The sequence below is a fragment of the Trachemys scripta genome, chromosome 16, assembly GCF_013100865.1.
Source record: "Trachemys scripta elegans isolate TJP31775 chromosome 16, CAS_Tse_1.0, whole genome shotgun sequence".
NCBI classification, from domain to species: Eukaryota; Metazoa; Chordata; order Testudines; family Emydidae; genus Trachemys; species Trachemys scripta.
Genome location: NC_048313.1, coordinates 11596011 through 11621281, shown reverse-complemented (window position 1 = coordinate 11621281; position 25271 = coordinate 11596011). Strand labels below are relative to the sequence as shown.

Genomic DNA, 25271 nt, shown 5'->3' with positions numbered 1-25271 from the left:
TTGTCACATAGACCTGGGACAACCAGCAATGGACCCAGAATTTCTGCACGAGGAAGGCCACCTTAGACTCCCAGGCAGGATGCCTGTGTTGGGGAGATTTGGAACAGGGCAGACTAAACTTTATTTTTATTATTGATTTGGGCCTTTCCATTTATAACCGACAGAGAATGAAGAACTAGAGCAAAAAGGCAGCGAAACCTATGCCAAGGTTTTTATATAGATAAACATCTTGAGGAGCCACTCTGCTGGCTGAAGAGAGAGCACACACATACCATGCTAATGAAGATACACAAAACTGCCAACATCTCAGTATTTAGTATAGGGAGAGGAATGCAGATTATCTTGTTTGGCTGCTGGAGAACTATCTACTTACAAGCAGAAAATTAAAAGCATCCAGATGGCTAAACAATCACTCAGCCTCAGTCTTCTCTGATGTGCAGTTATTTTTTCCACTCTGAATGCTACCTCCTCAAAGCTAATGAACCAATAAATAAAAGGTGGGAGATCATATTTATTCATGGTTACTACTATCAGGCATTAGAGCAGCATTCCTTATGGCTTATAGGATTACTATTATTATTTATTTGTTTTATGGTAGCATGTGGAGCCCCACTCTTAACTGCTTGGTACTAGATGCTGCCCCACACACAGAGTTTCTGTGCAGAAGAGTTTACAATCTAAATAGGCAAAACAGACAAAGAAATATAATTATCTCCATTTTACAGGTGGGGAAATGGAGGCAGAGCTTGTGTGACTGGAAAAGAGCTGTGTAGCTCAAAAGTTTATCTCGCTCACCAACAGAAGTTGGTCCAATAAAAAGTATTTCCTCACCCACCTTGGCCCAAGATCACACAGGGAATCTGTGGCAGAACTGGGAACTTTGTATCAATTTCCCCAAATCCAGTTGTTTATATGAGGGATTTGCACGAGGGCAGCTATATTGGTACAAAAATTCCCTAGTGCAGGCAGGGCCTCCTCTGCCTCCTAGTGCTGTTGACTTTCCGCATTTTGGTGCAAAACCATCGATCATTCCAGGGCCACTTGGCACTAGGATTGGGGCTATCGTGAGCAGAGCTAGGCTAAGGACACAATCCATGAATCCAGAAACCCTCCTGTTAACCCTGGTGACCCTCTATGAAAGCTCTGTGTCTGGCCTCGTGTGTCAGGCAGCACGCAGCTCGGGGACACTCAGTCCTCTACAAGGGGAGAGAAACAGAACACGGAGAGATTACTGCGCATGTGCACAGAAGCTTTGCCACAGAGGGGCGAGGGGAAAAAATGCGCATGCGCACCTAGGGAGAGCGCAGGCGAGGTGGACGCATGCGCGCAGGAGGACCCGGCCAGGGAGACGGGGCGTGGCTAAGGCTTCTGGTTGGGGGAGGCTAGCGCCAGGAGGGGGCGTGGCCAAAGCTCCCCAGGCGAAGCTCCCTCCGCTGTTGTAGGTGCCGCCGCCGTCTCCTCAGCAGCGACAGGTGCGCGGTGCTGGTCTCGGTCGCCGCCCGGCACAGGTGGGTCGTTGCGGGCGCTGGGGCCGGTTCGGAGCCGCCTGGTTTCCCCTCAGGGGTCCGGTCCCCTGCTTGCTGCGGCGCCTGGGTCGGGTCCCTGGCCGGTCCGGTCCGGTTCCCTCCCAGGCACCCCCCGGCGGCGGGTTCGGATCCCGAGGCGGGCGGGTTCGGCCCGTCGGAGCCCGGATCCCCTCGGCGGTTCTGGCCCAGGCCGGCTCCCCGCGCAGCCCCTGAGGAGCGGTGTGGGGCTGGGGCGCCCCAGGCCTTGCCCCCGCCCCGGCTCCTATCCCTGGGGCCTGCCGGGCCGCCCTGCCCCGGTGCCCTGAGCGCTGCAGCGACGCTCCCCTGCCTGCCTGGCGGGCTCCCTTGGCGGGGCAAGCGCTGGCTCGGGCCCCTCCCGCAAGCACCTGTCCTAGGTGCCCGCTCCTGCGGGCGTGGGACGGGAGCCCCGGGGGCAGGCGGATCTGACCGGGCCGCCAGATGTGAGACGTGACCCCGCTTGTGCACCTGCCAGGGGTGCGTGACCACGCCCTGACATATGCCTTTTAAACCGCGGGTGCGCCTGGAGCGCTTGAGACGGGCTTGATCGAAACGGTATGCCTGTCTGATGCCCTGGATTCATTTCCTGCCCCACCTGAGTCCTGGAAATCTACTCGGTGAGCCCTAGGAGGAGGAAGCCGCTATTCATGTCCACAGTGGGAATTTTCTGTGGAATGAAAACTGGATATGTGACCTTTTGCTTGCTTTAGCTAGTTTTAAAAAACTAAAAGTTTGTACTGCTCTAAAGCTGTGCTGTTATAGTAAATCAATGCCCTTAGCAGCTTTTGCTGTATAAAGTTCTCACAACTGCATAAATCTTGGATAGATTTGCCACCTCCACGTTCAAAATGAAACAAAATTGAAATGGCTTCTTCATATTGTTACCTTGTTTGGCCTTAGTGGCTAGCTTAAAAAAACTCTGGAGTCTAGTAGGTGGTTCTAATTGGGTGTAGAAATTGGTGATAGTCAGGTATTTCTTTAATGTACTCTTCTTTATTTACAAAGAATGTATAAAGAATCAAGAAGCAGAAACCACTTTTTTTTTTTTAACTCACAGCCCCAAGCAGCCTGTACCCCAGCCCAAAAACTTCTCCCCAGGTTTCTTCTAGGGTCAGCTGCATTCTTTCAACTGCTCTTTCCAGCTGTCTTTCACTCTCTTTCTCTAGTTTGTCTGTTTTGCCTTCCCATACATGTACCACCTACCCAAAGCAGTACTCAGCAAAAGCTCCTTGGTGGGTTCACATTTCTTTTGTTTTAGGCGGGGGTTTATCCTTAGAGTAATGGTAATTGAATGGTGAGTTCATGCCTATCAGTCTCAATGAGGTCATCATATAAATTGTCTGATCACCTGTTTATTTTCTCCTCTTATGTGCTATGCAGTATTGAAAATTCAACAATGAAAGTTGTTTGTTCCCATCTTTCAAAGAAATGAAAGGTGTCTGATGGCATCTTGATATGTTTGTGGAGAGCCTGTTTTACATAGGTTGCTAACAAATGTTTAGTAAGGGCATGGTACAGTCTTCACGTTCTTTCAGTATATGCCCTAACTACTAGGTGAACTCTTTGAAATGCAATTTAAGAAAAAAGCCCCAGTAATAATTATTTTGCTGTTACAAGCCTCTTGCCACCATTAAAGAGGAAAAATGTTTAGGGTTATCCTCCCTTCTCCAGCTTTGGTACGAATCTGGACCACAGTATCTTCGTGTGCTACAGTGTATGGTTGTAGGTCACATCCTAATCTGATAACTTTACACAGAAACTACAAGGTGGTTATCTCAAGTGACTTGTTCATGGCCATCTGTCCTTCTCAAGTGTGGACTTATTTGTTTGGGGTAGGAAGTCAAGGAATAGTTCTGAATTTTGAATTGAGTGGTTAGAAAACTGAAAACTTATCTTCAAAAATTAAAAACAAGAAAACATTCAGATTAACCTGCCACAATCCAAGGAAATAGTGCAGTTAGAATTTTGTCCTGTTCTGGAATATTATGTTTGTGGTGTCTTCAGATCTAATTCTGACTGCAGACTTTGATCTTATTCCATTAGTTGAAAGATTAGACTGTATAGTGAACCCAAAGAACCTTATTCTTTCAGAATTTCTCAAGTGAGAGGTAACTCTTAGTTCAAGCGACTATGTTATGGTAATGCACAGAATTTTGAAAGTAAACTCTGTAGCGAGAATTCTGCTGTTGTGGTGATAAGTATAGAATCTTAATTTGTCTTCTATAAACAGTATCACAGTTGATATCTTTATCAGCTTAGGAGCACCTGTACCTCCATTGTTCTTCCTTGGGCAGTAGGAATATTTCTACAATTCCTACTGTATCTACTTTAATAAACTTCTGTTAGAAAGTCAGTGAATCAACAGGTGTATCTCTCTGTATTTTTAGCTTGACCAACTTGTAAACTAGCATTCAACCAATGAAATTAAATATTAATTTTGTTTAGAGGATGGTCTTCTTTTTTTTTTTTTTTTTTTTTGTGATATGCAGTACCCCCAGTGGTTCAGTAGAATGTGACAACAGATATATTTATAATAATTGGTTTATTTTTTAGGGTGACAGTATCGGTTAAAAATGTAATTTTTACATGTTCAACTCTGAACTGAATATTTGAATTGTACAAGCAAAGCCTATTCCTAAAGGAGCTTGAATTTTAGGCTATGCAACTCCAGCTACGTGAATAACATAGCTGGAGTTGATGTATGTTAGGTCGAGTTACCACAGGGTCTATACTGTGGGGGGAGTTTCTCCCATCGACTTACCTTACTCTTCTCATCAGGGGTAGAGTACAGGGGTTGACTGGAGAGCGATCTGCTGTCGATTTGGTGGGTCTTCACTAGAGCCTCGATCCCAGCTGTAGTGTAGACTTGCCCTTAGTAAATGTGAAGAAGCTTAATGAGAGGTTGTGGTAGCTACTGCTACTTCAGTGTGCTATTGGCACTGAAGCCAATAGCTTGGTAGCTAGACAGTTAAAGAGTCTTGAGTCTCTGAGCCCCAGGCAGAATCAGGTATTTGTGTTGATGCAGATGTCTGAGCTTTTTACCAAAGAACACTTTGTATGAAAATAAATCCATTATTCAGTATGTTAAATGACCTCTCATATTTGCACATTTTCCCGCTGATTTAACACACATTTATTAGATCACTTGTCTGGTCTTAACAGCAAATGCTTGTACTACCTCCGAGTTTTAAATCTAAGTTTTTACATCATGTTTAAAATAAGAATTGTGAATGCGATTCCCAGAAAGTTGTCATTTTGAGCAGTAAATATTTGGGATTTAGGTGCTATTATTTCTGAGAAAATGGCTTCAAAATCTCTGTAGATCAGAAAACTGGCAGGGAGATATTTGTTTCTGTATTCTTTTGGTGCCAAAGTTCAGCAAAATGACCTGGTGTTTTGTATCTCTTGTTTGTTACATGCCTAGCAATTTTTCTTCATACAATGACCTAATGCAGGGGCAGGCAAACTTTTTGGTCTGAGGGCCGCATCGGGTTTCATAAATTGTATGGAGGGCCGGTTAGGGGAGGGGATTGTGGCCTGGCCCCCACCTCTTGTCTGCCTCCCCCAGGACCCTGCCCCATCCAACCTCCCCGTTCCCTGGTGGCTCCTCTAGGACCCCTCCCCCATCCACTCACCCCTGCTCCTTGTCCCCTGACCGCCCCCGGACTCCTGCTGCCCCATCCAACCCCTCCTCTCATTCCTGATGCTGCCCACCCCCTCCCAGGACCCTTGCCCCCATTCAACCACCCCTTCTCCCTGTCCCCTAACTGTCCCCAGAACCCCTGCCGCCCAATCCACCCCCTCCTTCCTGACTGCCCTGCCCCCATTCAACCCTGTTCCTCCCCCGACCACCCTGACCCCTATCCACACCCACACCCCTGACCACCACCCCAAACTCCCTTGGCCTCTATCCTACCACCACCACCATCCCCCGCTCCCTGGCCCCTTACCATGCTGCCTGGAGCACCGGTGGCTTGTGGCGCTATAGCTGCGTCACCCAGCTGGAGCCGGGCCATGCCGCTGCCGCCACCACGCAGCACAGAGACCGGGTCAGGCTGGGCTCTGCAGCTGTGCTGCCCCAGGAGCTCACAGCCCCGCTGCCCAGAGCATTGTGCCAGTGGCGGAGCGAGCAAGCTGAGTCTGCGGGGGAGAGAGGATAGCAGGGGAGGGGCGGGGGGGCCAGCCTCCCGGGCAAGGAGCTCGGGGGCCGGGCAGGACAGTCCCGCAGGCCACATCCGGCCATAGTTTGCCCACCTCTGACCTAATATGTAGTAATTCTGATAAGTTACTATTTAGATGACAACCAAATAAACTTCTAAAAATCCTAGTACCTTCCTGTGAGTGCAGAAAGATACAACACTGAGCAATATACATTAAACCTGAAAGTGCATCTACTACCTATAACTGTTGACCCAAAGAAGAGCTCTGTGTAAGCATGAAAGCTTGTCGCTCTCTCCAACAGAAGTTGGTCCAATAAAAGATACTACCTCACCCACATTGTCTCCCTAATATCCTGGAATCAACATGGCTACCATGTAGGTTTTCATCAGAAAAATAAACTTACAGAAGTGCAAATTTTAGAGGTGTATATTTTATTTTGAGTGTTTAAAAAAAAAAAAGACTTTGGGTAATGAATTGGTAGATTAGTGGGTCATCAATGAGATGATTTAATTGGTGTTGGCCCTGCTTTGAGCAGGGGGTTGGACTAGATGACCTCCTGAGGTCTCTTCCAACCCTAATCATCTATGATCAGTGTATAGCTCTGCTCTGCTCGGTTGATTTTACTTTGTTGGCCCCCTGCTCAGCTCTGATGTCCCTTTTGCTATTAACTAATGAGCTGTTACAGCAGATGCTGCTTTTTGCAGACACCTCAATATAAATATCTTTAAAAACAAACCACTCGGTCCTCCTTTGAGGCAGCTAACTAATAGGGAATCGAATCTGTGTATAAATATTTTCTCTAGCTCTTCCAGCATATATATGGGTTTTACTCTACTATGGTAAATGTAAAGTTTTAATTTACAGTGGCTGTGATACAAATAGTGAAGTTTAGCTATGGCTGATGCACCATTTTCTATTCCACCTTTTGGTAAATTGTCATGAAGACTTGCCAGGTTCCAAATATTCTCATCCGCCCTTCCACAATGATGATAAAAATACTAGTTTACTAACCCATTTAACCCCCCCCCCCCCCCCACTAACTCAGCTCAAGATTAATTTTGCAAGGCTCTTTTAATAGTTATCTTAGTTTGATTGATTAGTGTATTAGACAGTTATAATGCTATTTCAGGGTTCTAGCTATCATTACATAAAACAAACTAAAATATTTACTAAACCTGTAATCTTGTAGAGACTTGTATGTTCTTAACTTCATGTACTATGAGTAGTCCTATTCAAGTCAGATGTTCCGGTGTCTGAGCTAGTTTCCTCTTGAGGTGGCATTGCAGTGGCGTGGCAGGGAACCTGCTTTTCTCAGTTCAGAGAAGTCCATGGTATCAAGCTTGGATCTGACAGGAACTATGCACCCACCATATATGGTACCATCTTATTTTAGAACTGTAGTTTCCATGCCAGTGAGGGCTCATTATCCAAGAGGAGAATACTCCAGAGAGAACTTCAGATCTCCTCCAACAGATCCAAAGGGAGCAATTGGGGTGCTTTCCGTACCTCCATCCCAGGAGCATGGTTCTGTAACCCCTAAAATCTGTTTTGATGATTTTCATGGGATACCGTCACAAGGTGATAACCCCATTGGCATAGCTAGTCATGCTTGGGAGACTCATTTTGTAGAGAATCTCTTACTGGACTAGGCTAATAGGTTAGTCCTTTGGAGCCCTTTTAAAGAAGGCCTTGCAGTTGTTACAGATTTTACTTGAGTGCCTTTCCACAACATGCAAGAGGAATTTCTCATTGTGGTCTGAGGCAGAATACAGTTTATTGTCCAAGAGGAACATTTCTTAAATTCTCGTTCTTGCTATTGCGACTCTTCTTTTATAAGACTAGTCAACCATGTTGTACAAAACTCAAGGAAACTCAGAACTACGCTATCAAAAATACAACAAAACAATTGAAAAGCTAAAATAAACACTTGTAATCTTTAATGCTAACAATGTAAATTATTTACAGCCAGATTTGAATGGAGCAGAGAAGAAGTTGGTTCCATGACTCGTCAGGCAGATATAAAGGAGCTGATGAGGCAGGTTATTTATGTACTCTCCCTATGGAATGTGTAGCTTGAGGGAATTTCTCATGCTTCCTATCAGGCAAATGCTGCTCAAAAAGGTTCCATAACCATGCAGCTGGACATATGACTTCTACAGGGGACTGTGGAGGCAAATACATTTGGAGTACAGACATTGCTGTTGGCAAGTAACCCCTTTATTGTCTACACTTCTGCATGTCTCTGGGTGCCTTGTTTGTGTCCTTTAGCTTGTGAATCTCTGGGGCAGAGAATGTGTGTGTATTGTGCAGCACAGAGCATGTTTGTACAAAATAGATAGTAAACTAATACTCATAGTAGTCAATTAATATTGCTTTCTGGAAGTGGTCTGGAATGAATTACCCAGAAGGGGCTAGGAAGTAGCATGGATGCTTTAGAAACATGATGAATCTTTAAACAAAGTAAGATATTGGAAGGTGTTAAGAAGATGGAAACACAGGTTTGTTAACATCTTCATGACAACTTTCTGTGTGTGTGTGTGTGTGTGTGTGCACACGCACCCTGTAGCCATTCACGATTAATCAGGCTACTTTGTTTCAGTTATGAAAAAAATTAACAGCGATCCTCCCATTATGGAAGAGATGTTTGCTGGAATGAGTCATGATTGTTTTAACACAGATGTGACTGTAGGTAAAGGAGTGGTATCTGAAATATAACGTGTGTGTTATCTGCTGGAAGTCAAAATTCTGTTTGCTTACCTTTGATAGTAATAATGTTAGTGCTTAAAACAAGGTGTGTTGTTTAAACGTTCCTGTTTACATTAAACTTCCCTTGCATATTCTTTCTGTAAGAACAGTGCAGCATCTTAATGTCAGTGTCAGCTGGCCACCTCATCTTGGTAACCGGATTTTCCTGTAAATGATCTGACCTTCAACAAATTAAAAATTAGAAAAGTCTTTTTGTATACATCTTAATTGCTTAAAAAATGAACTAATTCCACTCTTGTCACTATTCCACCGAATTGTATACCCAAACCAGGGTGAAAATGCAAAATTACATAATAGAATTAACTGAAAGTGAAATACAGCTTTGTTACATGCTCCCTGTTTAGAGCATGTCAGTCATGTTCAGCTAACATTAGACAGCAGGCTTAATCCTGTGAAGCACAGGTATGTTGCATTACATGTAAAAGTGAAAGGTACAAAGCATGGAGAAACTGATCCTGTCTTTAACAAGCATTTCTGTGTAGTTGAGAGGGATATATTAGCACATGGATTACACTTACACCCAAATCTTAGCTATGCCTATTCACTGTTTCTTGTTTACTTGGCATTACTGGAAGGAAGGGAACAGACTAACTGGTGACTAGAGACTCTTCTACAATAAAATTTTCTTTGGTTATAGCCATACATAAAACGGCATTATTCCCGTGCAAACAGTGGCCTTGTCTGCCTATGCTGCAGCTTGCACAAAAGCAGCTACTCAGTGATGGCTGTAATTGAGGAAAATCTCTTGGTGTAGACAAGGCCTTGTTAATTTGGAGGAATGTATCTAGAACTTAAAAAAAGAACAGGAGTACTTGTGGCACCTTAGAGCCTAACAAATTTATTTGAGCAAAAGATTTTGTGGTCTACAGTCCACTTCTTCGGATGCATCCTTTCCAGGGATGCATCCGAAGAAGTGGGCTGTAGCCCACGAAAGCTTATGCTCAAATAAATTTGTTAGGCTCTAAGGTGCCACAAGTACTCCTGTTCTTTTTGCGGATACAGACTAACACGGCTGCTACTCTGAAACCTATCTAGAACTTGTGCACCTTTTAACCTCCACTTACACTGGAGCACAGCAGCCTTGCTGTAGCAATGCCTTAATGTCTGTAGACATTTAGTGCAAAATTTGTGTATGGAAGAATCTTGCTGCTAAGTGGTTTGCTATCAAGTGGGCTTCGCTACATGCTTCCTTTCTGTGCTAGAAAGGGCTCTTACAGGCTAGTTTCACTGGATTTTCAGTGCATCATGAGACGAGACTTTATAAGCAAGTACTTTGACTAACTTTTCATCTTATGAACACATGCACTGTCTACCCTAACTATGCAAAGATATTTCAGAGTGCATAGTTTGGAAAGTGTCAAGAGACTGACCTCAGTAATATCAAATCCATCCAGAACTGAAATTACAGTCATAGGCCCCTTTATGACCCTTTTCAGGGATTTGAAACTTGGCCCTTGAAAATTTCAACTGGACATATAAAGTCTCTGAGGTTTGGCACAGTAGTAAGTTACACAGTAATTCCTTGTTTATTTGCCCCCCCCCCCCGCCTCCCCCCCTCCACTTCTACCATTTGAGAAACCAGTAGTATGCTTTTTGTTTTTGTTTTTTACTGTTGTGGCTAATAGGAAGTTTTGCTTTCATATGCAAACTCTAGTTTAGGCACTGGTTTGTCTGTATGTGCTGTCTTGTAGACCTTTCAGAACATTGTGCCAGTGAAATTCAAATGGGCTGTTCTGAAGAACCCTGTCCTTAGTGGAGACACATCCATAGATGGTTCCTGGTGGTCAGTGGTTACCGTCTCCAGTACTTGAAGTTGGAAAAAGTTAGAATGTATTGACTTGTCCACCTACAGATTTTTAAGAGCTGTGCTCAAACTGCATCAGGAGTATAGCCTGAAAGGATTAATCTGAAATCCATTCAATGGTAGTGCAGCCTGGATTTGCTGTGCTTGCAAAGTGTCTGCTTTCAAACCAGGAAGTAATCATGAGTGCATCGTATCATAAAGTAGGTTCTCATCCTGATGCACATTTTTCCCTATTCTGGGTCCTTTATTGCATGGGTTAGAAAAAAGTCCCTAGAGAAGTGTGCTAGTTCTCTGCTTTTAGTTGTGGTGACACTAACATTTTCTTAGTGCTTCCATTTCAGGTGTGATTTTACTCCAAGAGTGGATCTGTGGCGCTATATTCTGAGGGCTTGTCAGCGTCTAGTACAGGGGTAGGCAACCTATGGCACGTGTGCCGAAGGCGGCACGCGAGCTGATTTTCAGTGGCACTTACACTGCCTGGGTCCTGGCCACGGGTCCGGAGGACTCTGCATTTTAATTTAATTTTAAATGAAGCTTCTTAAACATTTTAAAAACCTTATTTACTTTACATACAACAATAGTTTAGTTTTATATTATAGACTTCTTATAGAAAGAGACTTTCTAAAAACATTGAAATGTATGACTGGCACGGGAAACCTTAAATTAGAGTGAATAAATGAAGAGTCGGCACACCACTTCTGAAAGGTTGCTGACCCCTGGTCTAGTAAATAAATCTTTTTTTTTCCACTTGTGAATGGATCAAATTAAATACATGAAACTGATGAAAAAATATCAATCTAAGCAGTATTTCTTTACCGTAACACTATAAGGATCCCTCTGTCAATTTATGCTCCCATATCTTATGGGAGCAATCTTCAGACGTGTGAGAAGAAATGTTGCCTTAAACAGTGTCACCTTGCAGTGTCTCTGGTGTGATCAACTGATACTCTGCGCCCCAATATCACAGAAAGGAGGAACAAGCAACATGCCCCCTAGGAGCCAAATCATTTGTGGAGTTATCATGGGGCCCTCAAAACTGTTCTTAAAAAAAAAAAAAAAAAAAAAAAAAAAGTAAAAATTAGATGTGCATAAATTCTGGTTTCGCTTTCTGACAGCTTCCATGCTGAAGAGCTGTTCAAAACCTTGTCTCTGTACTGCTGTAAACTGGATGTTTAAAGCCATTCCTTTAGGTAACTGAGAGCTGTTGTAATATCAAGTTTGCAGACCTGTGCATGAGCGGAGGACTTGTTCCAACTCACAGAGGAAGCGGCTGCTGCATTAAATCTGAAGACCATGACAATAAATGAGCAATGTTTGCATAGCAATTACATCCTCTTAGGTTTCATAACTCTAACCTTCTTACATAAATGCCTGAAGGTTTGTTTTAGAAACCAGAGTGGGAAAGGGCAGACAGGGCTTCCTGGAGCTTATTTGTGCCATGGAGCCTATGGATCTGAATTGCAGAGGGTCTCATGTTAGCATCCTTTTCACTCTGAGCTTGTCTTCTCTTCCCATTCTGTTGCAATGGTCAGTGTTTTTACCAGTAAAATAGATTAAAGTTCCTTGAAGATGTTTTTTAATCTAGAGCTATTGGTTTAGTTTTTTATCCACTTGATCCAAGGAGCCTGCAGGACTGTTACTTGGCAACAATGATATGAGACATGCTTGTAATGCCCAAATAAAGACTGACAATTTGCATCCGAAGAAGTGGGCTGTAGTCCACGAAAGCTTATGCTCTAATAAATTTGTTAGTCTCTAAGGTGCCACAAGTACTCCTGTTCTTTTGACAATTTGTAGCCACTCAGTCCAAATCCTTTTTGGATCACTATTTCATATTGATTATTTCTTTGCTTTGTTTTTCATAGATCTTTCTGCTTTCACAAGATGGAGCCATCTCCATTTAACAGAAGACAATGGACTTCGCAGTCTCTGAGAATCACTGCCAAAGAGCTTTCTCTAGTCAACAAGAATAAGTCATCAGCTCTCCTTGAGAGGTTCTCCAAGTAAGTGCTGTGAAGCTTTAGTTCAAAAACAGGTGTGTAGCCTAGCAGCTGACACCTTGCGAGCTGATGGTGGCAGTTCCCCGTCTGCACTGCTTACCTTTTTAAAATTCAGTTAAACCCCATCCTCTGTGCAATAAAATACTCACTGAATGTGGTTCAGGCAGTTAGCAAATCCTGATGCATTAGCCATAGAACTACAATATCCCTTTCTGGCTGCCATTTTGAGCACTAGCACCCCCCTCCTGCTGGAAGAGAAGGTGCAACCTTGATGGTTGATTCATCGTCTAATCTTTCTTTATTAGAGGAGTGTTCACTTGCAGAGAAGCAAGGTAGACTGTGGAATCTTACATTGGTTTCCCATTCAAACAATGTTTTCGTGTAACCAAGGAAGGAGGCAGCCCTACTAAGCAAACACTTACATTAAGCATGCTTGCTGGAAATGCATGTCATTGGTACTTGAGAAATGTGCAGACCACAGGTGGGGACCTTCAGTGTAAGTTGGGCACCTAACTCCCTTAGGCTGCTTTGAAAATCCCAGCCTATTTTAATAATATTGCCTGGTATCAGCTTCTGTAATTGGTAATGGGATGTGTGGAAGCCTCACATGAGAGGCGGCTGCTCTGAATTATTTTTTTAAAATACCTGATCTCTAGTCCATTCCTGGAACATGCTATTTTGTTCTTTAGAAGTGTTGAGTGCAAGGAAGAAAATGCTTGTTATGGCTGTAGTCAGTGATTCATCTGCCGCTAATTGTGATTTTGAAATTGAGCCTGGTCAATTTGCTAAACTTTAATAATCCTTTAAAATGGCATTTACTGGAGTAATTCACCACACTATACTTTAACCAAGCAGGGCTTCCCTACCCTTATGAAAGCAATGGCAGGGCTATTTAGAAAGGACACTTCAGTTCCCACGTGGTTCACCAATCTTGAAATCCACAGCAGGAAACATAATCCTACTACAGCTCTTTCAGCTAAATCTGCTGCTTTTAAAACTATGTTTATATCCCCAAATACCATGCAGACTGCCTAGCTCTTCTCAACTTGTTTATAAGTTTGTGACTGACTATTAGTGAAATGGAGGGGCTGTTAGTGCAGATTTAAACCAGGCAGTGTGCAGACTCCTTTCCAATACTGGCACAATACCTCAGTCCCTGCCTGCAACATCCATGTCTTTCCAGGCTACCTTTTCCTTCAGTCTTCTGATATTTTTTTCCAATGCACCTCACTCTTTGCCTGGGTCTCATGCACAACTCTGCCAATGAACCCTGTTCCACTCATGCAGTTGCCCTGCCATTTCCAGTCCTGGGCTTATCAAGCAATGGTAGTCCAGTTGTACAAAAATGGAGAGATTTCTCATAGATTCGGATGAGATCACCATGTTAATTGTTGCAAGTGGCCAATCGGGATTTGAGCAAAAGCTTTCAAAAGGTGCAAAACTAATACTTAAATCCAATATGCTAGAACCTCACCATCTCGTCTTACCTTGTAGGCTACAACTGTAGTGTACTCCTTTGAACAGCAGAGACACAAACTTGTTACCAGACACACTGAAATCATTACTTTGTTTCAGTGATGGATACTCTTTGGGTATTGCTAGTGTTCAGGGGTTGTGATGGGCAAAAGAATCAGCAGAGAGAGATAGAAGAGATGTAATTTACTCTCCTAGAAATTAAACACTAAATTTGGGGAATATAATTGTCCCCCTCCCCCAATGAATGGCTATTGATAGATTAGGTCCAAATTCTGCTATGCTACCAGTGGCTGCAGCTCCCTTAAATCCAGTGAAGTTGCACTCAAATAAGCAGAGCTGATAATCTTGGCCCATGTTTCCATAAACTGATCACATTCCTTCTACAGGCATTTCCTTATTTTGAAAAATCAATTAAGGTTTTGAATTAAGTCTTGGCTCTGCACAAGCCTGAGCTCCTGGTTACACAAATGTATTTCTGCCACATGCTCCATTGTCATGGAAGTTAGCTACCTGGGGCTGTCGGTCTTTCCCAGAATCAAGTGTTTGCAGTGGCTTTTACTCTGCACACACTTCATTTCAGCAGCCAAATAAAATAACCTTCGAGCACCAGCCTAACTGTTCCCTGCCAGTCTCTCTGCCCCAAATTGAGCTGTTTGTTGGCCTTTTATCTGAGGATCAGGTGACCTGCTGATGATCACGTGATGCCTGACATCCAATCAATCACCTGGGATGCATCTAATTAGTCAGAGGTGGGGCTAAGCCAGCTCCCCTAAAGGGCCACCCTACCCTCTGGCACACCTTCAGTCTGTTTTCTCCAGTGCATCTTTGTGTCTCTATCCAGGAAGAGGCGGAGCAGCAAGGGACTCGCCCCATTTGTTGCTCACTTCAGTTCTGTGCCTTGCCATGGAGGAACTGAGTTGGGAAGACAAACTTGGAAGCTTTGTAGCACAGTACACCCTAGACTGGGGGTTCTCAAACTGGGGATTGGGACCCCTCAGGGGGTTACGAAGTTATTGCATGGGGGGGTCACAAGTTGTCAGCCTCCACCACAAACCCTGCTTTGCATCCAACATTTATAATGGGGTTAAATATATAAAGTGTTTTTAATTTATAAGGGTGGGTCACACGCACAGGCTTGCTGTGTGAAAGGGGTCACCACTGCAAAGGTTTGAGAATCACTGCCCTAGATCGTCAAAGGCTTGGACCAGCGTAACTACATCCATCAAGTGCAGACGCTTGTGTGTTTTTCTTCTGTCCTTCAGAATGGAAGCTGCTTGTGCAGCTCATGGGGTGGGAGAGCAGCACATGCTTTCTGCTTAGACTAACAAAGGAGGAGAGGGAGGGAGAAACCTCCCATGCAAGATGCACAAATCCAGCACAGAGTGTAAACAAATGGCCTGATACCAAACTCAGTGATAGAGTACAAATATAGGCAGGGTGGTAAGAGATTGTTTCTTCTACTGGATTAGGCCACCAGATAAGATTTAGTCATGGGGGTGGCACCAGCAGATATTTCAAGAACTGTGTTTATAATGTCCTTTCAAATCTGCTACTGTGTCACTAACTGGCTGTAACTTGCTGACAATTCGGCTTTAAAATTAAAACTCCAAAGAGATATGTGATTTAACTTTTAAAAACTCTCATATGACATGTTCAGAGGCTAGAGAATAATAGGATTTGCAAAGCCTAAGAGATCATATATGCAATCTGTTCTTAGGTTACTTTAAGCATCTTTCAGCATCAGGCCCCAAGCAGGCAAGAGAGATCTAAGTGGTGTGTTTGAGTCCAACAATATGATGGCATGGATGTGACTGCAAGACAGCTGGAGTTGTAAGGCTCCTGAATGGTACACTGGAGAATTCAGCGGCAGAATATAAATGTAGGAAACAAGCTACCATCCATTGCTTCTGAAAAGTAGAACTTTATAGTAATTAAAGTTGTTTGTCGCTACAACATTTTGGTGGGAAAACCTGTGGCTTTTTTTAAAATTTATTTGGGCTCTCTTTTAGTCTTTGCAACCAACTGAGCAAGGTCTTTCACGATCTCTTAGCTTTGGTTCTATCTGTCCAGGGCAATGAAGTGTGGGATGGCTGCTGGTTTTTTTTTAATGGCTTTACTAGTTAATGGGTTTTAAATACCGTTTTTGTCTGTAAGAGTTGTATTGCTCAAAAGAACATGTCACTGTACCTTGTTACATTGTTCATACGCTTTTGTGTCTTTTACCACTTTTTCCATGACAATCAACCAGTCATACTGATAAGTGTTCGAGATCTCCAGTTTTTTGTTCATGAGGTCTGGAAAGTATGTAATATCCTTGTTGCAGGGTGAATGTGCTCCCACCAAAAGATTTGGAACTTTGTAGTCCAGTTAATTTTTCCCCCCCCTTTCCCAAAAGGTATCAGAAAGCAGCCGAAGAAGCTACTGCAGAGAAAAAAAGAAATGTAAGTATTTATGATCCTTCTGGAATGAGAAGCATCATGTAAATTAGGGTAACTAGCTATGTTACACCTTTCCTGAGACTGCTGCTCTTGAGGGAAGCTAAACAACCCATACATGCTCTGTGGCTTTTTTGTACTTTGTGTTTGCAGGAATACTTGGCTTAGATGCAGTGTTTTGCCTTTTTTCACTAAGGGCTTGCTTTTGGCCTGTCTTCCCCCACTAGGTTGACTGAGTCACAAGGAAGTCAAGTGACTTGCCTGAGGCGTCACACTGAATCATTGGTTCAGTTCTAAGTAGAAGCCAAGATGCATCTGGCTCTGAGTCCTCTGTTCTAATGACAAAACATGAATGACCACCTCTGTGTTCTGAGCTGTAGGCAGCTGTATGGTTTCTATGCTTGTTTGCTCATTTCTTATCTAAATTTTGAAGCTTAAAGGGATGCTGTCAGCTTCCAATAGTTCTAATTTGTTATTTTTCTTTCTAACTGCAGAATCCATTTAGGGACCCTTCTCTGAAGTAGATTTTTAAATCATTTGGACTTTCTTGCCTTGGGGGAGAAGAGCCATTCTGTTTGGCTCTGCTATTACCGTTTCGCTTCCTCCCACTGCTCTGGGATCAGGGGACTCCGGTGGGTGAGAATGCACTAAGATGGCAAGTCTGCATTTACAAGCAGAATCTCTGCTTATTCTTCATTTAAAATGTACAGGGTTAACTACGGTGTCCAGAAGGAATGAGCAATTCCCTCTCTGAGCATGCTTCCTCAGTCATAAGTGAGCAATTCGATGGCACACTTAATAAGCATTGGATGTCTTGTCTCTGGGTCACTGTAGCCAGGGCAAGAAAGACCAGGCAGGAACCTGTTCAATGCTCCTTCATTCCCATACTCTGTCAGGTCTCAGTAAGTCTTTGGATGATCATGTAGGTCAATAATTCTTGTTTAAAACAGTTATATTTAAACCTACTTATAAGAGCAAGTTATGGGGTGCTTTGCAGGATGTAATCGCTCAGCGTTAATAGGGAAGAATGCCAGCTCACTACTGGAAGCTATTGCATCACTTGTATGGGCAGGGCAAAGCAGAGCCTAAGCACAGAATGACTCATGGTATGATGCATGCCAGAACTCCATATCCAGCAGTGCACCTGGGATTCAAGGAGACGTTAGCTGCAGGAACTTCGGTGTCTAATTTTTTTTCTGAAAACCCTTCACGCGGGGGACCTGTGTTACCTCTTTAATACACTGTGCCATTTTCCCTACAACTTTGGTACTTGCTTTAAATACAGTGAGCAAATAAACTCATCTTTTCCTGAAGCTTAGGTGGATTCTAGTTAGTTTGTAAAGAAGCATTCAGAATGTGACTAGAAGAGTAATGGGGTGAGAGACTTAAATCCCAATATAGCTGCTAATCCTGTTTAATTCCCTAAAGCCTTGCAGACCTGTTCTACTTGCAGTTAGTTTCACTTATGGTAGGATCCATAAGGAGCAGACCACAAAAATGCAGCGCTGGCAGGTATTAGATGTGAATTTGCTAAATGCGGGGTTCTGTTTGCACGTGGGGTAATCACTGTTGAGCAGAAGTAGTCTGAAGGTACTTGAATCTGAGGGGTAGTATTACTGTGGGTCACTATCAGCTAACCCAGAATATGTTCTGTTGGCTTATGGCAGTAGTGTGGCAATGCTTGTAGGATTTAATTTACGTGCATGAGTGTGTGTCGTTCAGTGATCACAATGTTATCTTTAGTAGAAGAATTAAATATTCCACTATATGATCAGATTTTATAAATGGATGAAAAAGAATTGTAATGTTTAATTTGTATTGGGTGGTGTAAAATATTGTGTTTAGAGGCCTGTTGTCACTGAAATGCTGCCACTAACTGAAAGTAGAAATGCATAAATCCAAAGTAATAGTGGTTTCTGAAAGATAATCTTTAGTTCTTGGAATAGATAGTTAATTGTTCTCCCTGCTTCCCTTAGAGCAGATGGAAAACATTGCAACATTTGGCATAGCACCCCTCCACATGTGCCTGCTTTTCCCATTGTTAACATAAGTCTCTAATTCTAAAGTCTACTGGTGTTGATTCTGTTAGATCTCCTTAGTGTGTGGATTCAAGCCTTTTGTGTCTTTAACTCTCATTAGACCTTGATTCCCATTTTTTCCTTATAAGGCCATCCTGTTTGATCACTTCCTGCTTCAGCTTCTAGCTTTTCTCTTCTCCCCCTCCCCTATCTTAGATGCTTTCTCCATGTGGCACAGTTGTAACTATTCACAGCTGTCTGAAAGAGCAGCGGGCTAAGATCAGCACTGAGTCTTTACTTCCTTTTGTACAGAAAAGAAGTGCTTTAATGCTTCATCAGGCAGTTTGACTGGCATTAACTTCTTGTTCTTTTTAGAACACAGAAAATCTTCCTCCTCATTTTAAAAGGGGGACTCTGAGTGTGTTAAAGAAGAAGTGGGAGAATCCAATATTGGGAACAGAGTCTGGGACAGAAACCCTACAAAGCAACTGTACTGAGGTTAGGCAGAAGGTTGCCAGCCCCAGTGTTGGAGTAGAAACCAACCCTGCTTCTGAAGCAGAAACTGACCAAACATCAAGGGTCTATACTAAATCTCAACTCCGATCGCCTTCTGGAGCCTTTGACCAATTGAAATATCCAAGTGTTGACAGCAAGGAGTCTAAGATCTACTCACTGGAGAGTGATAAAATGGAAAATTGTGTAAGAGAATCCAGACAAGAAGTAGGCAAACCTGAGGCCAGTGAAAACCCGGACTCTTCGGGGAAGATAGAGAAATATAACATCCCACTAAACAAACTAAAGATGATGTTTGAGAAGGGCGATGCAACTCAAACAAAGGTAAGGATTATATAACTTCAGACCTTAAGAGGCTAAAAATTAACTGCCTCCTGGGCATCTGAAAACTCTCTGCAGGGGGTGGTTCAGAGCTATTAACTGTACAAATGGCAGTTTTATTCATTACTGAAGCTGAAAAATGTATTTTGAAGTGGTTGGTGCTAAAGAGCTGAAAACTCTGTGGATGTCACTGACTCTCCATGTATGCAATCTTGTAACTGTGTTGGTCCTAGGGTATTAGGGAGACAAGATGGGTGAGGTAATAACTTTTATTGGACCAACTTCTGTTGCTGAGAGAGACAAGTTTTTGAGCTTACACGGTGCTTCAAAGCTTGTCTCTCTCGCCAACAGAAGTTGGTCCAATAAAATATATTACCTCACTCACCTCGAGTCACTGACTCTCTGTTGGAGTTCCACAATAGCAGGGAATTCTTCTTTTAACATGTTAATCTGGGATGGATAGATTATTTCTCTCATTTTTGGTTGGATCCAATCGAAAACACAGAATGGACTGGTATTTGAGAATTTTTTTTTTTTTTTTTAAAGCAAGGTGGGGCTGACTGCTTCTTAATTTCTCCTATGGGCACTGAGCAGTGAGTCATTTAAACATGATTTGGTGTGTGTGTGTGTGTGTGTGTGTGTTTTAACAAAACTATTAAACTCCCTTTGTGAATAGCTTAATACCCACTGCTGTGGGACAGGAAGGTCTGCCAAAGCTACAGGGGAAGTCTGAGGGCTCACTGTATATTGTACTGAGCTGAAACTCCGTCTCCTCTTTGCTATCCTCTCATCTGCGTATCTGAATAAATGTTTCCTATCAAAGAAAATCCTCTCACAGAGAAAATAGCTAGACAAGCTCATGCCTTTACTAGTTTTGACTTGCAAACGCATAGGGCTTGCATTTTCCTACAATTGCTCATGAAATTTGATCCTGCATGTGGACTGCAGATTTTGTCCCCAGGGAGAATTGCTTAACTAGAAAATGAGTTGCATATGCCAGTGACTTACAACAGAGTCCTGGGGCCTTAATGCTGGTGGATTCTCCAGTTTTCTCATAATTTCTTATTATTTCTGCCTTTGTTTTACTCATGATGGTTTTATTAGATTATTCAGTAAAACAAAGCAAAAACTTGGACAGGGGAGATATTTACTTTAGATATGAAATAAAAGGGGTTTGGGGGACAGAATCTTTGGGTTTGGCTGAATATTTGGTCTGAATATAGGCATTCAAAATGGTTTCTCACATTAACCGTTTAAATCTGAGTTTTTAGTTCTCATTAAAATTTGTAAGAGCTGCCTTTGCTGTTGACTCCATCCCTAAGGTGCTAATTACAAGGAGCAGTAGCAAGGTGTGACTTTGGAGATTTCTTTTCAGGAATTCATTCTCATGGGCACAAGTTTCCAGAGCACATGAAAACTCCACAGGAAAGTACCAGTTTTCCAGCTAAACTTGAGTAACTGTATCTGAGCATTGGGGGAAGGAAGTGTGTTTGAGCTGACCAAACTACTCGTCTTTAACAGCTGGAATTGGTAACTGTATGTCATAGATAAGTTATTTGAAATTCGGTCACAGCAAACTGGCTAATTCAGAACTGCTGGGGTCAATTTCTGTAAGTCCTGAAACTTTGAAGGATTCTTCCCTTAAATTCCATTTTTGTCCACTCAAAATTAATTTTGCACATGCATTCCCTCCCTCAATCGAACTTATAAAGGCAGATGTCTACATTTTTTTTAAATGTAGGGGAAAGGCCTTTGTTGCAACTAAAAAGCACTTCTGTAAGTTTTCTGGCCCTGGAAATTTTAGGGGGTATGAGGGCGATATCATGCAGATACAGTCATGCAGCATAGGGATATACTTTAGTTGCATTACAGTTGGGAACAACTGGAGAAGCAGCACGAGTCTGGGTAGTTTCAAAGTGCAGTGTGCTCAGTTCTGTAATTGAACATGGATAGCTCCTAAACTGATGGTCCTGACTGTCCCTGCCCCTTATGTCCTCACCTGCATCTGTTTGTAGAAACAAAACTATCCAGACTCTCAAAACTGAACAAAAAAAATGGCTGGATTAAATTTTGCCCAGGGATGCCGCACCGCCTGCACAAGTTCTTCTTTTCTGTTCAGATTTTGATCCAGCTTCTGAATCTCAGAAGCAAGACAAATGTTTATTGCATCTTTGGGAAGAAAGTACTTCTAAGCATATCAATAGCAGCCTGCCTGAGAAGCGGGTGTGGGACTCAAACCGATGCCTGAAGCAAAAGACCAGCTTTCCTTTATTGGTTCTAATGTCTCAAGTCTTTGGCAATTTCAAAGATACTTCAGTGTGTTACAGTGACTCACATCAGATAAGGCACACAAGCGCAAGTAGTAGAAGAAAGTCAGGAGGAGCATAACGTAAAACTTTCCAATCAAGCGTTAAGATACGATTGTCCCTTTTGAGTTGTTCTGAGGCAGGTACTTGTTCTTTTTGGCACTGTTAATCTGATATGCAGTGACTTGTATTCTTATGTTGCTATATAAATTAGGTGTGGTTTGCCTAAAGCAAGATGAGTTGTTGGGCAAAAGACCAAATGGAATGGCAACACTGCACTTGCAGCATCTTTCATCCAAGAAACTTGGGGCTTTTCAGAAATTGGTTTAAAAAAAAATTTTTTTTTTGCATACCCCATTTTACAGATGGGGAAACTGAGGTGCAGCAAAGTATAGTACTTTGCCCAAGATGTCGCAGCGAGTTTGTGGCAAGTGTCTTACTGAATCAGGTGAAGGTATTCCTCCCCAGTCCTTTCTCCCTCCCCCCACAAATGCACATGTACAGTTGTTGGGGAGGGCTTAGGAGATTGGCTTGAGACATTAGTACACTTGTTATGTTACTGCATAGCTACAGTCATGACACTGTCTACTTCCAGTATTTGACTCTGATTTTCTGCTGCAGTGAATTCCAGTTTAACAATATACTGAGTGAAGTGGTATTTCCCTCTATTCTAAACTTACTGCCCTATAACTAGTGTCCATTTGTTCCCATGATGGCATAAGATGAACAAAAGAAAGGACTATACCTCTCAAACTTTGAATCATTCAATTCCCTGCTAAGCAGAACCATAGTTACTTCAGCACCTGTCTCTAGATTGTAAACTCCTTGGGGGCTGTGACCAGGTTTTGCTCTGGTTGATAGGATAACCAGTACAGTGTGCTTTCATGCATAATGGAATGAATTACAACACTGGGGAGTATTTTGCCCAATCTGGTTTAAAAGCATCATGAAAGAATTTTACTTTAAGCTTCAGGAAACCCTAGCTTTTTATTTTATTTCTGTTGATGTGTTTAGTCTACATAATCTCTGAGCGAAGATTTCAGGGAAAGTTTGTTCAAATCAGTTGCAGTCTGCTGACAGGAAGGAGGATGGGGTATGTAGGGAGGAGGAGGAAACCACTCCTTAAGGAACTCAAGGAAGCTTCTAGACTTAGGCATCTCTGTTCTTAAAAAGTATTGTTTGTCATCTAAATGAGAATGGAATCCAGATACTCACAAGATTTTAATTATATACCTGAGAGCTTCTGGTTTAAGAGAACTGTGGTTCTTTAGTACTTCCAGATGCACTTACCTGACCAATTAAACTTTCTTCCTGGGTCATATTGTGCCCTTGTAAGAACTTGTTTGTTCCACCTTCCTTTCTGCTAACCACACCCAATATAAAGAAGCATGAACTTTGTGTTTAACTCTGCAAACTAGATGTCTGATATGTCTCCAAATTTATGCTAGTAGGAACTTTCAATAGGCTAATGCAGCCGATGTTCACCTTCTCCCCCCACTTCCCAAAAGGACACTATTCCTTAGCAGCGCTCTCCCAAAAATCTCAGCCTAAAATACTCTGTTTCATGTACTGAGAGAAAAGAGAAACTGTTGTCTATACTTTAATTCCAAACAGTAAGGTTTCAGGCACTTCAGAGTGTTGGCTCAGTGTGGTAGTGGTGGTGAAACTCAACAAGAATGTGCAAGCAAATCTTGGAGATGACTGAGGAGTCTGCAAATTCCTAGAAGTGCGTAGGCTCCGCTTGGGTGCATCTATCAGTACCTTTACCAGAAGGAAAAGGTTTGTTTCAGTAAAATGCTTTTCCAGTAAGAAACGTTACCAATTTTCTAAACTATAGAAATACAAAATTTCTAACCTTGCTACTGGAAAACAAGGGATTTTCCAACTGCATTTTCCTTTCCCGGTGAAGTTCCTCTGTTCTGTGTGCTAAAGAGGCCTGATTTTTCACAGTGATTATCTTACAGTACAGCTCTGTTAGTATAAAACTGGAATTTCTATCAGTTTGGTGACCAGAAAATGAGAAAATTGTTGGAAGCAGGAAAAGAAATGTGTGGTTGGAGTGTTTTGCCAAATCTCCGCCCCCCCACCCCCTTAATTTCCAATGGGCTCTGAGACTTAACTCTTCCTGGGGAGAAGAGAGCTCTCATCTCCTCCTGCTGTTTTTATAGGTTGACTTTCAGCTGTGAAAACATCCAGTCTTGGTGTAGGCAAATTAAACTCTGCACACCACAGAGAATTCAGAGGAGCTGTTGAAACTTATTTCTATAATTGTTGGATATTTTTTTTTATTGTGCACTAAAGTTTTATAGGGAGCCATTTGAGGGTTGATTGCAGCAAATACGTGTCAGCTCCTTCAGATTTGATCAGAGAATCCATCTATGCTGCTAGTACAAAACACCCTGGGTCAGATCGATGGTCCATCTAGCTAGTATCTGTCTTCTAACAGCAGCCATGTTGGATGCTTCAGAATGAACAAGGCACTAATTGAGCAATCCATCTCTTCATCCTATCCCAGCATCTGGCAGTCAGGCTTGAGGTTGCATCCTTGACCATCCTGGCTAATTGTCATTGATGGACCTATCCTGCAGGAACTTTTCTTTCTTTTTCTTTTCTTTTTTTTTTGAACCCAGTTATAGTTTTGGCCTCCACAACATCCCGTGGCAGCAAGTTTCACAGGCTGACACTGAGTTATGTGACTAAGTACTTCCTTTTATTTGTTTTAAACCTGCTGCCTATTAATTTAATTGGGTGATCCCTGGTTCTTGTGAAAGGGTAAATAACACTTCCTTATTCACTTTCTCCACAACATTCATGATTTTTATAGACCTCTATCGTATCCCTCCCCCTTAGTAGTCTTCAGTTTAAAAAGACTAACTTTTTTTTTTTTAATCTCTCCTCATGTAGAACCTGTTCCATACCCCTCATCATTTTTTGTTCTCCTTTTCTGTACCTTTTCTCATTCTAGTAACTTTTTTGAGATGGAGCGACCTGATCTGCACATGGTATTCAAGGTGTGGGTGTACCATGGATTTATATAGAGGCATTACATCCAGCATCACAGCCATGTTGGTGGTTTATCCTGGAGATCTGAGGCTATTTCTGTCCAACACCAACCTATTGAAGTGTCAGCCTGACTACCAGACCTAATTTGGGGGTCAGTCTGACTCTGATAGGTTGTGCTTATTGATTGATATAAAATGTAACTCTAGTAATCTGCTAAAGTTTTTGTTCTCCTCTGTAGTTACTGAATGGTAATGATGATGTATTGGTATCTTAAAACCTATTTATCTTTCTTAATTTCACATCTTGATGAAATGATTGTTACTGAGCTTGTAAAATGTTAATTTACAAACTGGTATGAGTGCTTATATATATCCCTCTCTGGACATCTAGCTTGTAGGTTATGTACTGGAGATCAGCATCTAACATATGGCATTCTAGTTGTTTTTACAATCAAAAGGCATCTATATGTCTGGAGAGGTAGGTATCCTGTGACCAAACTTGATATTGCTTAAATAGGACATCATCTGCTAGATTTGTTTAGTCCAGTAAAGGAGATCTGCCAGAGACACCTATGCATCTCAAAGGATTATGCACAACAATCTCTGCCTTGTCCAGACACCTCATAGGTGGGTTTTGTCTTACAGATTTTTCGGGACCAGAGTAGGACTACAGGTAGCAGGAGAATCTCTGAAAACAGCTTCTCTTCAGAGGACCTTGACATCTGCTCTGGAGAGAGGAGCCATAATGTTTCAGGTTGGTAGTCTCGAGCCATTTGGGCCTCCTTGAGCACTGGATTGGGACTCAAAGGAGCTGGGTTCTTATTCCCTACTCTGCCACTCTCCTGCTGGGTGACCTTGGGCAAATTGCTTCACCTGTTTTCCCCATCTGTAAAATGGGAATAATGATACTAACCCTCCTTTGTAA

At 42.5% G+C, this 25271-nt stretch overlaps 1 protein-coding gene across 1 annotated transcript in view; it reads left to right on the top strand.

The window, feature by feature from the left end:
- Positions 1-1402: 1402 nt before the first annotated feature.
- LIMA1 (LIM domain and actin binding 1) overlaps positions 1403-25271 on the top strand; it is a 38433-nt gene continuing 14564 nt past the window's right edge. The window contains exons 1-5 of the mRNA XM_034792026.1: positions 1403-1508; positions 12141-12278; positions 16147-16192; positions 18580-19041; positions 24992-25100. Of these exons, the coding sequence (XP_034647917.1) occupies positions 12160-12278; positions 16147-16192; positions 18580-19041; positions 24992-25100 (736 nt within the window). The 5' untranslated portion in view covers positions 1403-1508; positions 12141-12159. The remainder of the gene's footprint in view (positions 1509-12140; positions 12279-16146; positions 16193-18579; positions 19042-24991; positions 25101-25271) is intronic.